Genomic DNA, 15504 nt, shown 5'->3' on the forward strand with positions numbered 1-15504 from the left:
AGCCCAGTATTATTATCCCTTGTTAGTGTTCCCCTATATCTTTTCCCAGTTCTCTCTGTCCCGTGTCGGTTCAATGTTTGTTAACGTCATTGTTACACTCATTCGTGTCTCCTCTTTACAACTATGTTTCTGTTTGGACTTACCCAAATTCGTCTTTTGTTTTATTATTAAGAATACCTGTTTTTGCCTCAATGTGGGTTTTGTGTCTACCCTTAATAAAAGTTTTCTTGTTAACTCCTTGTTGCCGGTGCCTGGGTTGTCTTTCCGTTTCATGACACAGTGAGGATCAGGCGGTAGAAATTTCTGTGTTTTAAAATCAATGTCGAATTGCTCTCTAGTGGCTAAAGTACTTCACACATTTCATTTGGCCTCATTCATGAAAAATGAGCAGAACAAATTTTTGTGTGAATTGTTCGTAAAGTCGTGCTGATGTATATGTTTGTATTTTCCAAATGTTTGTTGGTACAAGAGAAATTTACACCTGCTCACTACCATGTGTAAATGGTGCGTAATATACTCAAATGTTCTGTATTCTAATGCAAACCAAGCTCCTGCTCCGGTCGTACAGGATAGCCCTTAGCAAAGGGTCCCGAATCCCATACTCCCAGAGCACCCTCCACAGGATGCCATGAGGGACACAGTCGAATGTCTTCTCCAAATCCACAAAACAAATGTGGATTGGTTGGGCAAACTCCCATGGACCCTCCAGCACCCTGGAGAGGGTATAGAGCTGACCCAGTGTTCCAAGACCGGGACGAAAACCACACTGTTCCTCCTGAATCCAAGGTTCTACCATCGGCTCTAGAGATAAATAGACCATGTTTAAAAAAACATACATTATATAAATACATCTTTCAGACTTTAATTTCAGAATCGGTGCGAGTAAATAAGTGCACACATATCTCTCTCTCTTGTCCGATAAGTCGGATGTTTGTAAATAAAGCACATCTTTATATATTTCTTTATTCATTGTCTCTTTAAGTAATATGATTAAAATTCAGAACCTACATGCTAATATTCTGTAAAACATAGTTAGAAATGTTGGGAAATCAGTTATCTACAGACTTCTACAGCAGGCACGCAGATGGCACTAGGGATGGGGCGGACATGATCCCCTCAGATTCATCCCCTCCCGATCCTTTCCCCAATCTGTCCATACGAAAGGCGACAAACATCTGTAATACTGAGATTAAATCAGGGTGTCCGCTGTGTACATTAGCCTAAATAGGGGCTGACAGGCCCGCCGCTCCTTAATTATTTTGCCTTCACTGCTTCAGAATCAAGTCGGCCACCAACGTTTACGCTCTCTGTGCTCTCTGTGGGCTGCTGTTAGCCTGCTACGACTCCTGACCTTGCCCCTGGGTCCTACAGTATGAGGAGCTGTTAGCTGCCCCAATTGTGCCTGCAGGAGCGGAACCAAAGTGATCAAATGTCATCATCTATGACTGAGCTGGTGATTTTTCTGGACTGAGAAAAAATGTACTGCATAACTGCCACAAAATCACAATGAAGAGACAAAAAATCAACTTTTTTTTTTTTTAAACCAAACAATGCAAGTAAGTATGCTATACCTCTTGAGATGTGGCAAATTCATTTTTTTATTTATTTGTAAAGCTCGTCATTTGCACTTAGCAAACACAGCAAAACGTTGAGACCATGAAATGCAATTAGGTGACAGGACAAAGGCAAACAGCGAATATACACAAAAAGAATGGTTGGATAAATCGAACAATTTATCGTCAGGAAATAATGTTTTATCTGCAATTGCAAGACTAAATTAGGTTCCTGGCATAACACATGTTTAAATAAAACATATTTCACAAAAGGCATGAAGTTTTGGTGGGCGAATTGCATACTAGACAAATAACAGTTTGATCATGCATTGCTAGTGTTGATAGTTAGCCCTCTGTTCATTGTTGTTTATCCATAATTTCAGATAAGAATCCAATGGCTTTTTAGTGAAAACCATTAGCCCAAATTCCACAAAGTAACTAACTGTGTTGAAATCATCTTGCTGACAGCTTGGTACCCCTCAGTTAAAAAATCCCATCTGTTCTACAGTACTTCCATAGTGAGCGGTGAAATCTGCAATTTTGGATTTTTTCATATATTTCAGTAATAAAATGATGATCGTTTCTTAATGTTTTGGAATCATTTTCAAATCTTTCAGATTTATGTTTCAGGGCATTTTTATAGCATCTGTGTTGGATTATGCATTCACATTTGGTATTAATGATCAATACAATGTTTATTGTTAAAGATAAATTATTTTATTGAAACATTACAACACTAATACCAGGAATCCATGATACGCCTCATGCTCATGAATCTATTGCCACCCATATTGCTGAAGTTCCTGTACTCTCCAGGTCTGAACACGACATTCTGCCTCTGTAGTGGGGCTGCTCATACATGAGCCAGTGACCGTCCATCACATGACAGGACTGACAGTGAGACATGCGGTAGCGGTCCATGCAGGAGTCACAGTCATCCATCATCTCATGCATCTGTCCTCCAAAGTTCTCCCTCTCATAGATCTTCATTCTATAGGATCCCCTGTGCTGTATGAGAAAGAAGTTAACATTCATAAATGTTGACATTAATCTGGAACACATACATTACAATGATCTCTGTGCTTACCATTGGGATCATGCGGCAGGATCTGGTCCAGTTGCTCATTCCAAACATAGACATGTAGTCAGCGTACTCGCCCCTCTTAAAGAAATACTGGTTTCCCATGTAGTTGGGATTATCGTACATCATCCAGCATCCGCTCTCCACCCTACACGAGTGACAGCGGCTCAGATAGGAGGACATGTCAGAACAGTCGCCCATACACTCATAAGAGCGACCCTGGAAGTTCCTGTCCTCATAGAAGGTAACCTAGAATTCATAGTTAGTGATTTAAAGTGAAATATACCTAATCAAAGTAATTTGTGTGAAATCGTCTGGAATTTAGTTTACCTTCATGTTTGTGTTGGTTGATCTTCAGTATTTCCACAAAGGAGAAGCTGAAGCTGATTCTGGTTGTTGGCTGACTGCTGTCACTCGTACCTTTATACTAGACTAAGACTAAAGACTACACAGCCTCTATTTATTAGTCAGTTCCTGACTGTGCAAGTTAAAATAAAGGCCATTGTAGCTAAAGCTTAGTATGCACTGCTGTTCTTAGTATGTACATGTGTAAGGTTTGTAACAATTCACAGGTTTATGTATTCTAAAGTGATAATATTCAACATTGGTGACCATAACAAGTTCAAATGACCCAACTTTTCCCACTCTATCAAAGGTTAAACATAAGCCGAATACAGTGGTCTTTCTAGAAAAAAACTAAATAAATGTAACAATTTATTCAATGATATTACATTCCTGTTGGTTTCAAATGTACAACATCAGAAGAGCAAGACCTGGATGCAGTTGTGCTGCTGGGCATGCAGAACATCAAGCTTGTGATAACTGATATTACCTGGTCAGTTCGACACATGTTCAGTGATATAAGTGGCCGCGTTTTGTATACATGCTTTTTTTGCAATTTAAAGAGCTACTCAGAATGTGTATGTTAAGAGCAGAAGATCAGTACAAAGTGAATAAGCTTAACTAATGCAAGCTTAATCTCTTTAGTGCCAGCATATGGAATGATGTTGCCATTGTAAGATAGACTGTTTGCTGTAACAACCTAGGCCTAAACGCTCAAACTGATTTTGCAAAGTGGATGATGTCCTCAGGCCAACCAATTTTGTTGACCTAAGGACAACATTTTAATGAAAAAAACAGAAACAAACCCTTAGATCGGTCTGTGTCCGATCGTCAGTGTGCCAGAGGTATTTTGTTCTCTTTCGTTCAATGAGAGAAGAGTCTCCCCTCAGACGAGCCCCCAACTGAAAGAATGTAAACTTCTTATGTCCCCTTGTCTAACAATATTCTACGGTTGAAGAGTCTAGTCGACGGAACACACAGAGTTTCTGGATCCAGGAGACAAAGTTTGACACAGACACAAGTGCTTGTTCAATCAGAGTCCAATGTTTATTGTTTTAGGACTAATACTTATAATTTTCTCTTAGGAGGCGTCATATAAAACCACCTAAACAGTGGAAAATCACCAGACTTTCTGTTTAGTCTTTCCTCCTGAACAATCAGATATGATTACATATTCATTATTACAATAACAGAACAATCGTCCATAGGCATCATTAGGAACCTTGATATGGAGAACAACAGATACTTATATCAACATAAGACAGCATGACATGATAGAACTTTCAACGAGGTTAAACAACAAGAATGAAAGGCACATCTTATATGAATAGAAGCTAATATTAATAGGAATGAATACATATGATACATGAACTTTGTATTAAACACAGATGCAATATTTGTAGAGGACAGGACGAAATCCAGATTCTCACACATAACCACCCCTAAAATCAGAGGGGAATGATATTTGAAACACAATGGTCTAGAAGCACCTAATCCTGGTTGTAGGATTAAATTTAAAATAAACTGCAAACTAAACTAAAATCTGATTGGTTGATTTAAATGTCATCACAGGGTCAACATGATGTTGCCCAAAGGACACCATCCACTTGGCAAAATCAGGAAATTCGTAGGCCTACAGTAAATGACTTCGATGAATGGATTGAAATCTTTAAATGTGTTGATAATCTTTTACTCACCCTAATAGATAAAAAAGGGCAAGAAATAGAAAAGCCCAATGGAACAGGATTAATATCGCAGGCAGTGAGGATCAGGGGTTTGAAATTTCTGTTTTTAAATCAATCTCTGCTTTCCTAATTTTTGAATTGCCCTCCAGTGGCTAAAGTACTTCACACATTTCATTTGGCCTTATTCATGAAACTTGGGCAGAACAATTTTTTTGTGTAAATCGTCCGTAAAGTCGTTTTGATGTATTTTTTCGGGAAATGTTTTAAATACAAACAAAATAAATCCGCAGCGCACGCGGATTTAACGGCCATCTGCGCATCACCAATACTGATGTATATATATCTATGTACTTTATATGTATGTAAATGTCTTTTTTTCATTGTTATCTATTTTTATTAATGCTTATTTTTTCATGTAATTATAATTTTTAACAATGCCATAGATACTTTATGTCTGATGGATATGGGGTGGGGTAGGTTGGGAATTTTGATCGTACAGTTTACTGTTCTGTTTAGGATCTCTTTTGTTTCTCCTTTCTCTTTACAAAAAACTTTACAAAACTTGGAAAAAACAGACTTTGTTTAAAAAAACATGAACATATGAATTCATCTTTCAGACTGTAATTCCAGATCGGTGCGAGTAAATAAGTGCACACATATCTCTCTCTCTTGTCCGATGAGTCCTGCCTGGCGGAACAGGTGCACACACTGTCGGTTTGAGAGTGGTGGCGGCTGTAATGTGTGTTCGACCTTACTTCTCGTCAAGTGGTCGGCCTTACCCTCGTGGAGCTCTCTTATCGCCTTGGCCTGGTGGACCTGTAGGATGGCCATGGCATGAAGGTGTGGTGGGGTAGGTTGGGAATTTTGATCGTACAGTTTACTGTACTGTTTAGGATCTCTTTTGTTTCTCCTTTCTCTTTGTGTTTTACAAAACTTGGAAAAAACACACTTTGTTTAAAAAAACATGAACATATGAATACATCTTTCGGACTGTAATTCCAGAATCGGAATTCAATAAAACATATGTTGCAGAAGGCATGAAGTTTTGGTGGGAATTTGGCATTTTAGACAAATAACAGTTTGATCATGCATTGCTAGTGTTGATAGGTAGGCCTTTGATAATTGTTGTTTATTCATGATTTCAGATAAGAATCCAATGGCTTTTTAGTTGAAAACATTAGCCCAAATATGCAAAGTAACTAACAGTGTTGAAATCATTTGCTGACAGCTTGGTCTCCCTCAGTTAAAAAATCCCATCTGTTCTACAGTACTTCCTAGTGAGTAGTTAAATCTGCAATTGTGGATTTTTTAATATAGTAAAATGCTGATTGTTTTTTATTGTTTTGGAATTATTTTCAAATCTCTCTGATTTATGTTTGATGGCCTTTTTATTGCATCTGTGTTGGATTATGCATACACATTTGGTATTAATGATCAAAACAATGTTTATTGTTAAAGATAAATTATTTTATTGAAACATTACAACACTAATACCAGGAATCCATGATACGCCTCATGCTCATGAATCTCATGCCACCCATATTGCTGAAGTTCCTGTACTCTCCAGGTCTGAACCACCACATTCTGCCTCTGTAGTGGGGCTGCTCATACATGAGCCAGTGACCGTCCATCACATGACAGGACTGACAGTGTGACATGCGGTAGCGGTCCATGCAGGAGTCACAGTCATCCATCATCTCATGCATCTGTCCTCCAAAGTTCTCCCTCTCATAGATCTTCATTCTATAGGATCCCCTGTGCTGTATGGGAAAGAAGTTAACATTCAGTAAATGTTGACATTAATCTGGAAAACATACATTACAATGATCTCTGTGCTCACCATTGGGATCATGCGGCACGATCTGGTCCAGTTGCTCATTCCAAACATAGACATGTAGTCAGCGTACTCGCCCCTCTTAAAGAAATACTGGTTTCCCATGTAGTTGGGATGATCGTACATCATCCAGCATCCGCTCTCCACCCTACAGGAGTGACAGCGGCTCAGATAGGAGGACATGTCAGAACAGTCGCCCATACACTCATAAGAGCGACCCTGGAAGTTCCTATCCTCATAGAAGGTGACCTGAAACTCAGAGTTAGTGATTTAAAGTGAAATATACCTAATCAAAGTAATTTGTGTGAAATCGTGGGGAATTAAGTTTACCTTCATGTTTGTGTTGGTTGATCTTCAGTAGTTCCACAAAGGAGAAGCTGAAGCTGATTCTGGTTGTTGGCTGACTGCTGTCACTCGTACCTTTATACTAGACCAAGACTAAAGACTACACAGCCTCTATTGTTATTCAGTTCCTGACAGTGCATGTTGGAATAGAGGCCATTGTAGCTATGCTTGGTATGTACTGCTGGTCTTAGTTTGTACATGCGTAAGGTTTGTAACACTATGTATTCGTAAGTGTTAGTATTTAATATTGGTGACCATAACAAGTTCAAATGACCCAATTGTTTCCCACTGTAACAAAGGTTATAAATAAGCCAAATGCAAGTTGTCTTTCCAGAAAAAATGTGAAATAAATGTAACAATTTATTTTTTGTCCTTACTCTTTTAAGCATTTAAAATCGCAAAACACTTCTAATCCAAATCTTCTTCAGTCTTCTATTAAAGTTTTCTTGAAAGTCATGCAAAATAAACAATGGGCTATGTAACACTACGAAACTACATCTCCCATGAGCATTCCCTGCACCCAGTCTTTGGTCATCGGAATGCATGCTACTAACACTCCTGAAGAAGTGAAATAAACGGAAAAGTCAGTTGGTTATAATGGCAGAATGTCAACAGAATAGGTGAAGACAGCTTCTTTACTAGATAAAGTAGCGGTGAAGTCCCTTGTCCTCATAAAGTCTGCTGAGCTCGAGCAGAAGAAGATATTAGCTTTGTCTCAATTCAAAAGCTGTGTCCTCCGGAGGCCACATTTGTCTGCCGCATTTGTCATCAATTCTTATTATTTCAGGGTTTTTTCAGGAAGGCAACCGTTACATTTCAATGTAAGAATGAAACTATAATGAATAAAAATAATTTCTCTTTTATGAATGTTTTTTAACTGAAATGCGACGACCTTGATAACGTATGGGGTTGATAAATGGACCTCCACTGGATGCAGCCTCTAGAAGAAAGGTCAACCTTTCACGGAGTACATTTGGATGTACGAGTAAGTACAATTTTGTGGTATAAGCCAGCTGATATATTTTGGTGGTCAATTTGCATTTGAAAGGTGTTTAACTCCACCAGAGCTAGTTTTACTAGCTAAATCAATTAAAATGACTCGAAATGAAGTAATTTTGCTCTAATCAAGTATGTCAATGTCAGCTTTAATCATATAACATGTACATTTATTTTCCCAACAACAAAATTGTGCCCTGGTTATCTCTAGCTGCTAAGGATACACCTCATGCATCCTCTGAGAAAGAAGATTGCATTTAAGGTGTCATTCAGAGGGTCCTGCTTGCTTTTCTGAAATGAGACAGCCTCGACCCAGCCTTCTGAGACCCAGCCCTTGAATAAATCAGCCATTTTGAATCAAAGGCTTTGGTGGTTTGGCTCCATATTGAAAATTCAAAACAGCTCTAAAATGGCAAAATCATATTGTCAGTTAATCAGTCTGTGGATGGGTCAGGAAGAACTTTTTTGCGCCCTTGAAGGGCACTGCTGAAAGGGACGCAATGCAAAGTGTCGCCTCGGATAAAGGGAAAATAGTGTTGTTTTATTACTCAGTTTTTCAAGTGTGATCCGAACGGCTATGTGATGAGAGAACCAATTACTAATCTCCCTTCAGAAATCCCACTTCAAGAGTTGAGCCCTTCTTAGTATGTAGGGCACTTGTGTGCGATTAATTTTCGTTCAAAGTTTCAAATACAGAAGCTGTAGATTAGGTGAGTAAATTAAAAACAATTTAAAATGACATGAACCAACCTCTCTCTGAACACGTAATGAAACAATCACTTTATATTATCAAATTATTGTGCTGTACACGTTTTACACCATCTGAACCACATCCGTTTATCTAGGTCTCATCAGACCACAGGACATGTTTCCAGTAATCCATGTCTTAAGTCTTCTTGCCTTCAGCAAACTGTTTACGGGCTTTCTTGTGCAACATCTTAAAAAGAGTCGGTAACACTTTATAATAACTGCACGCTATGAATCATTAGTTAAGCATCAGTACATAGTTAATTAATCATTTATGAAGCATTGGCCCCACATTAATAGACATTAGTAAGCAGTTTATAAATACAGCTATAAATGCTTTGTTCTTGATTTATAAGCATGTATATGATATGCTTAATAATCAAATTTTCATACTTTGTTAAGGATAAATTCATCATTTCTAAATTAAGGAGTACATTACTTACAAACCAGTTAGTTAGGAGTTGTCAGTGGTTCATGAGATCAATTAGAAAGTGTAAGTAAATGATTAATAAACTCTTTGAATGCACATTTATGGATCTTATTATTCTGACATATAGTAACAGTTACTTAATTTGTTAATAAATGCTTTTTTAACACACATTCCTGCTGTAATTCATGATTAATTAAGGTAGTTATAAAACATTTACTAGTTGTCATTAACTATTTTTGTGAGCTCATCTAAAGTGAGGACTATGTATGCCTTGTAGAGCATTTACAAATGAGAGTTAAAGGCTCAGTTATCTTCTAAACAGAAATAGGAAAAACACAACACAGAGGGATAAAGAACATATAAATATTTATTTCAAGATGCAAAAGAAATTAAACTGAACAACTGTACATATTAATGAATATAAAACGATTTAATAAAAAATAAAAAACAAACCTCTGCAAAATTAAAATTGTACATCCGAACATGTAAATTAACATTAAATGAATTGATATAAAATGAAAAATAAACTTCTGAAAAAAAATTAATTCCTGCTCACCTCCAGAAAAAATATAACTGTGAAGTGATATGCAACTCTCATTTGTAAATGCTTTACAAGGCATACATAGTCCTCACTTTAGATGAGCTCACAAAAAATAGTTATCTAACAACTAGTAAATGTTTTATAACTACCTTAATTAATCATAAATTACAGCAGGAACGTGTGTTAAAAAAGCATTTATTATCAAATTAAGTAACTGTTACTATATGTCAGAATAATAAGATGCATAAATGTGCATTCAAAGAGTTTATTAATCATTTACTTACACTTTTTAAATGATCTCATGAACCATTGACAACTCCTAACTAACTGGTTTGTAAGTAATGTAATCCTTAATTTAGAGATGATGAATTCATCCTTAATAAAGTATGAAAATTTGATGATTAAGCATATTATATACATGCTTATAAATCAAGAACAAAGCATTTATAGCTGTATTTATAAACTGCTTACTAATGTCTATTAATGTGGGGCCAATGCTTCATAAATGATTAATTAACTATGTACTGATGCTTAACTAATGATTCATAGCGTGCAGTTATTATAAAGTGTTACCAAAGAGTCTTACTTCTGGGACAACATGCATGCAGACCAATTTGATTCAGTGTGCGCCGAATGGTCAAGCTGACCCCCCCACCCCTTCAACCTCTGCAGCAATGCCGGCATCACTCATTCGTCTTTCCCGGAGATAACCTGTGGATATGATACTGAACATGTGCACTCAACATCTTTGGTCTACAATGGCGAGGTCTGTTCTGAGTGGAACCTGTCCTGATAAACCGCGGTATGGTCTTGGCCACCGCGCAGCAGCTCAGTTTCAGGGTCTTGGCAATTTTCTTAGGTTGGCCTAGGGCTAGGCCATTTTTATGTAAAGCAATAATTTCAGATCCTGAGAGAGTTCTTTGACATATGGTGCCATGTTGAACTTCCATTGACCATTATGAGAGAGTGAGAGCGATAACACCAATTTTAACACACCTGCTCCTCATTCACACCTGAGACCTTGCAACACTAACGAATCACATGACACCGGGGTGGGAAAATGGCTAATTGGGTCGAATTTTGACATTTTCACTTAGGGCTTTACTCACTTTTGCTGCCAGCGGTTTAGACATTAAAGGCTGCGTGTTAAGTTATTTTGAGGGGACAGCACATTTACAAGCTGTACACTCACTACTTAACAATGTATAAAAGTTCATTTCTTCAGCGTTGTCACGTGAAAAGATAAAACTTAAGAATAAAATATTTTAAAAAATCTGAAGGCTGTACTTACTTCTGTGAGATACTGTATTCCAATTAAGTATTTAAACGCGTCTGGAAACGCTCAACAACGTATTGATGCACATTGTTTGCCATGATTTGGAATGTCCGCCTGAGTATTGTAAAAGTAGTATTAGTTTCTCAGATAGTTTGTTAAGTTAATTCCAAATTAATATTGTGGTCCAGGGACTATTACCTGATACAGAAAGTGACACTCGAATCTTAAAGTATTCATTCCTGCACTGTTTTTAGGCATTGTAGCCTACAGGTATTTGCTGATTGGTTGAAGCTGTATTTGTCCCGCCCCTCCTGCGCTGTGATTGGATGGCCGAGGAAAAGTAAAATTGATGAACACAATCATTATGCATTAATACATCGCCCACCACTGGCAATGGGCAGCAAAAAATATATTTTAGCATTTAGCATTTTTTGGTTATTTTGATAAAGGTAACTCAGAAAGTATTGTAACGCATAACAATTCAAAGAAATAAATATTGTACTAATATTTGTTAAAAGTAATATTTGCTACATTTAGTTAGGTGAAAATTCTTTATTTAAACATTCATAAGGTGTTATGTGTGCGTGAGCATTGAACAAATTGTTTAATTTGAAATTTGTAGTGGAGTAGGCGGGGCAAGACCGTGGTTCGAGACCGGTGAGTAATTGTGAATGAGCGCCAGCTGTGCGCACACCGGGCTTGAATCACATAGGAGATTGGGAGCATATAAGAGAATGAGCGACCGGACCGTCGAAGAGAGAGGACTGGGTCCGGACACATGTTAAGTTTATATTTATGTTGCCGGAAGTCGTCTGTGAGGGGCTGCTGGCTGTTTATTTACGTTGTTTTTATTTAATTAAAATCTGTTTAAATGTTTGACGCCTCCTTCCTTTCTTTTATTGAACGTTTTTACAGATTTCTTATTAATGTTTCATACTGGATCCGTGAGAAGAGCGTCCCGTGCGTACGCTATACAAAGCACAATATATACAACATTGTGCTATCCTTTCACAGCGACACATTGCGCACCGCACTGCTGCCTCTTTACATCCAGTACAAAATTTGAGTTCACTGCCCCTCCAATAAAAGTCACCTTCTGGGCAGTGCTATGATCTGTGGTTGCTACATTTGGTCAGGTCTATGTTCACCATTATGCGCCCAAAGAATGAGGTCAGCTGACCACCTGAATATACTAAATGAACAGGTTAGGGCACAGGCATATTCCAAGGTGACAATGCCAGGATTCATCAAGCTCAAACTGTGAAAGAGTGGTTCAGGGAGCACGAGACATCAATTTAAATCTTAGATTGGCCACCATAGAGTCCGCCCCATTGAGAATCTTTGGGATGTGCTGGAGAAGACTTTGTGCAGCGGTCCAACTCTTCCATCCTCAATACAAGATCTTGCCGAAAAATGTATTCAACTCTGGACATGAATAAATGTTGTGACATTGCAGGAGCTTGTGAAATATTAGAGTGTGTGACTATTTTTGGACGAGCAGTGTATTACTGCGTATTATTTTAAATACAATTAGGAACATATGACTGCGTAGATTATATAAATTGATTTAGTTTATCCACATTACTTAGTTTATCTTTCTGTAGTGCGAGTTATATAATTATGCTTACAGTATATGTTTCTTTGAGAAGAGAAGGTTCACGCCATTCAGGAGAGAGTTATTGACAGGGTGATGTGATCACAGTTTAAGCATAACATTATGTGTACAACTTTATTCTTTCTTTAATACAACCTTTGAGAGTCACAAGTTACTATTATATTTTATATTTACAAAGAAATACTGTAGGCATATTTTATGAAGCCTGTTTGATTGGTGATATGTTTTACCTTTTTGTTTGTGTTTCTGAGGCTATAGACTACAGTACATGCATCTATTATCACTTGTAGCCAAAAACAGTGGTGAAAGGTGTTATATTAATATCATCATTTGTATCATTATTGCGACAAATACCAGAAAATACCTTGATGGAGTTTTATGGCCATATTGCCAATCCCTAGTCTTTCATTCTCAACCCTCTGAAATTTCTCTATACTTCAGAGCTGAAGAAGTTTTTATTTGATAACATTTGAAACAACAAGCTTTTATAAGAAAATAAGGTAACACTTTATTTTAAAATGCCCGTGTTACAGTGCAATTATACATTTAAGTTATGAGTAATAAAATTTAACTACATGTACTATAGGGTTAGGATTAAGCCCATTGCACAATGAGTCGGAAATTCGCGTCCGAAATCTCCACACGTTAAAAAATAAATACGACCATCACATTTACACACTGCCTCCAATATTTTCGAGAGCCAAATACGAAGAAACGCAAACAAAAATGTCGGACTGTTTGTGCAAAGACCTTTGCATTATGTAACACCATTAGATGAATACATTTTAAGTAGAAAATGTTATTTATTTTTACGTTTTATAGCTTGACTTGATGTTCAAAAGTCTGATAGGGCATGTGTCCCCTCACGTTTCTATTTTTCTGTGAATAATGCATAACAATTTAATGGCGTAAATGATCATAACACAATGTTTAGTGGGAAATTATTTTATTGAGACATTTACTTTATAGAACACTAATACCAGGAATCCATGATACGCCTCATGCTCATGAATCTCATGCCACCCATATTGCTGAAGCTCCTGTACTCTCCAGGCCTAAAGTATGACATTTTTCCTCTGTAGTGGGGCTGCTCATACATGAGCCAGTGACCGTCCATCACATGACAGGACTGACAGTGAGACATGCGGTAGCGATCCATGCAGGAGTCACAGTCATCCATCATCTCATGCATCTGTCCTCCAAAGTTCTCCCTCTCATAGATCTTCATTCTATAGGATCCCCTGTGCTGTATGGGAAAAATCCATGAAACTCAGTTTTTTTAACATGTCTTGAAAATATTTCCAGAAGGAATTGATTTGTTATAAATATATAAAAATGCTAATTGACCTCACCATGGGGATCATACGACAGGATCGGATGCAGTTGCTCATTCCAAACATAGACATGTAGTCAGCGTACTCGCCCCTCTTAAAGAAATACTGGTTTCCCATGTAGTTGGGATTATCGTACATCATCCAGCATCCACTCTCAACTCTACAGGAGTGACAGCGGCTCAGATAGGAGGACATGTCAGAAAAGTCACCCATACACTCATATGAGCGACCCTGGAAGTTCCTGTCCTCGTAGAAGATGACCTGTAAATGTAAAATGTTTGTTGTTTAATCTAAAATGTATGAAAATAAAAGTAATGTATAAGAAATGTATTGGAAATGTGTTTTTTGTGGTTTACCCTGCCCATGGTTATGGTTGAACTATTCAGTTTCCAGTAGTGCCACAAAAGAGAAGCTGAACCTGATTTTGATTGTTGGCTCGCAGTCACCTGTGCTTATATACATGACCATAGCTTAACAGTACACTGCATCTATTGTTTGTTAATTCCTGACTATGCAGGTTGAAACACAGGCAATGTATCTAAAGCATAGTTTGTAGATATGTGACCTCACATGTGTCAGGACTCTAGAATTTCTGTTTCTATCTATTTTAAAATGAAAGGGGTGGAATCCGTTCAGGGTTTATGACTAGTCCTAGGCTAAACATTTTTTAGAGCTGTATAAACTGAAAACACCTTGCAATGACACATCCAGCAGTGTCATTGTTTTGTCTCAAAATGCACACAAGTAATGCTTTTTGTAAGGGATATTTGTAAAAACTAGTTAAATGTCTTAATTTAACTAAGGCCTAGTCCTGGCTTCATCTAACCCCTTAGAGTAAAGACATTAACAGGGATCCCTGTCTAGGAAAACGTGTATGCCTAAATTGAAAGAGAATTACATCACTAGCATTTGTCATTAAGAACAGATTCAATATTTTCATTTCTTAAAAAAAAACTAAATGTATTAATGATTTTAACCTTAGGAGACCACAATTTTCTTGGGTGCAACCAAACTAAAACATTAATGCAGACATACTAATTAGTTATTCTTTAGATATAAGGTGCTTAAAAAATAAACATGTGTAACAATGTCAGACTGATGAATGGACGATGTCACACGGAACTTGGGAAAGGTGAAAGCTTTAATAATAAAATGTGGAATCAGGAACAAAACGGTAATCCAAAACATCCAAGGGAACAAACAAAGTCATCAAAATAACATCCACAGAACAAACAGGGTAACCCAAGTGACTGTTTGTAAATTGTAAATCATCATCAAAAAAGCCTACAGTACTTCATTCCTGAACCGGCATACCCACGGCGAAAGGCGCAAGCCAGGACCGGAGCGATGACCTCTCCCCCATTGCTGCCTCCAGTCTTCGAGATCCCGACCAGGAACCGCTTTTATTTCCGTTTAATCAATGGTTAATGTCATGGTGTATTGAACATATTGAATTGAACTGCTCTTTTCTTCCCCTACAACTATTGTGTAATATCTGAGTGATATTGGGCCCAAACAAGACATATTTATATATATTTTACATACACTGGACATTGGTCTTCACCACAGTTATTATATACCTAAGAAATACCTATTTAGATATATTTTACATGCACTGGGCACTGGTCTTCAGCACACAGTTACAATGTCCCCGAGAAATACCTAAACAGTATTAAGAAGACATATCCCTGCCCCAGTCATACCTGAGGACCAAATTTGGGCATG

At 37.5% G+C, this 15504-nt stretch overlaps 3 protein-coding genes across 3 annotated transcripts; all 3 read right to left on the minus strand.

The window, feature by feature from the left end:
- Positions 1–2321: 2321 nt before the first annotated feature.
- On the minus strand, positions 2322–2835 carry LOC130427866 (gamma-crystallin M2-like). Its single transcript, XM_056755583.1, has 2 exons — positions 2641–2835; positions 2322–2561 (listed from the first exon to the last, which is right to left on the minus strand). The coding sequence occupies exons 1-2, from the start codon at positions 2833–2835 to the stop codon at positions 2322–2324; spliced, it is 435 nt and encodes a 144-aa protein (XP_056611561.1).
- Positions 2836–6148: 3313 nt separating this feature from the next.
- On the minus strand, positions 6149–6765 carry LOC130427868 (gamma-crystallin M2; the record flags this gene model as incomplete). The annotated part of the gene is made up of 2 exons (XM_056755586.1): positions 6149–6421; positions 6502–6765. Coding segments are annotated over 2 exons (537 nt in total), but the record flags the coding sequence as incomplete, so codon positions are not given.
- Positions 6766–13418: 6653 nt separating this feature from the next.
- Positions 13419–14144, minus strand: LOC130427863 (gamma-crystallin M2-like). Its single transcript, XM_056755581.1, has 3 exons — positions 14136–14144; positions 13798–14040; positions 13419–13691 (listed from the first exon to the last, which is right to left on the minus strand). The coding sequence occupies exons 1-3, from the start codon at positions 14142–14144 to the stop codon at positions 13419–13421; spliced, it is 525 nt and encodes a 174-aa protein (XP_056611559.1).
- Positions 14145–15504: the final 1360 nt, after the last annotated feature.

This window comes from Triplophysa dalaica, chromosome 8 (assembly GCF_015846415.1).
Source record: "Triplophysa dalaica isolate WHDGS20190420 chromosome 8, ASM1584641v1, whole genome shotgun sequence".
In the NCBI taxonomy this organism is placed as follows: Eukaryota; Metazoa; Chordata; class Actinopteri; order Cypriniformes; family Nemacheilidae; genus Triplophysa; species Triplophysa dalaica.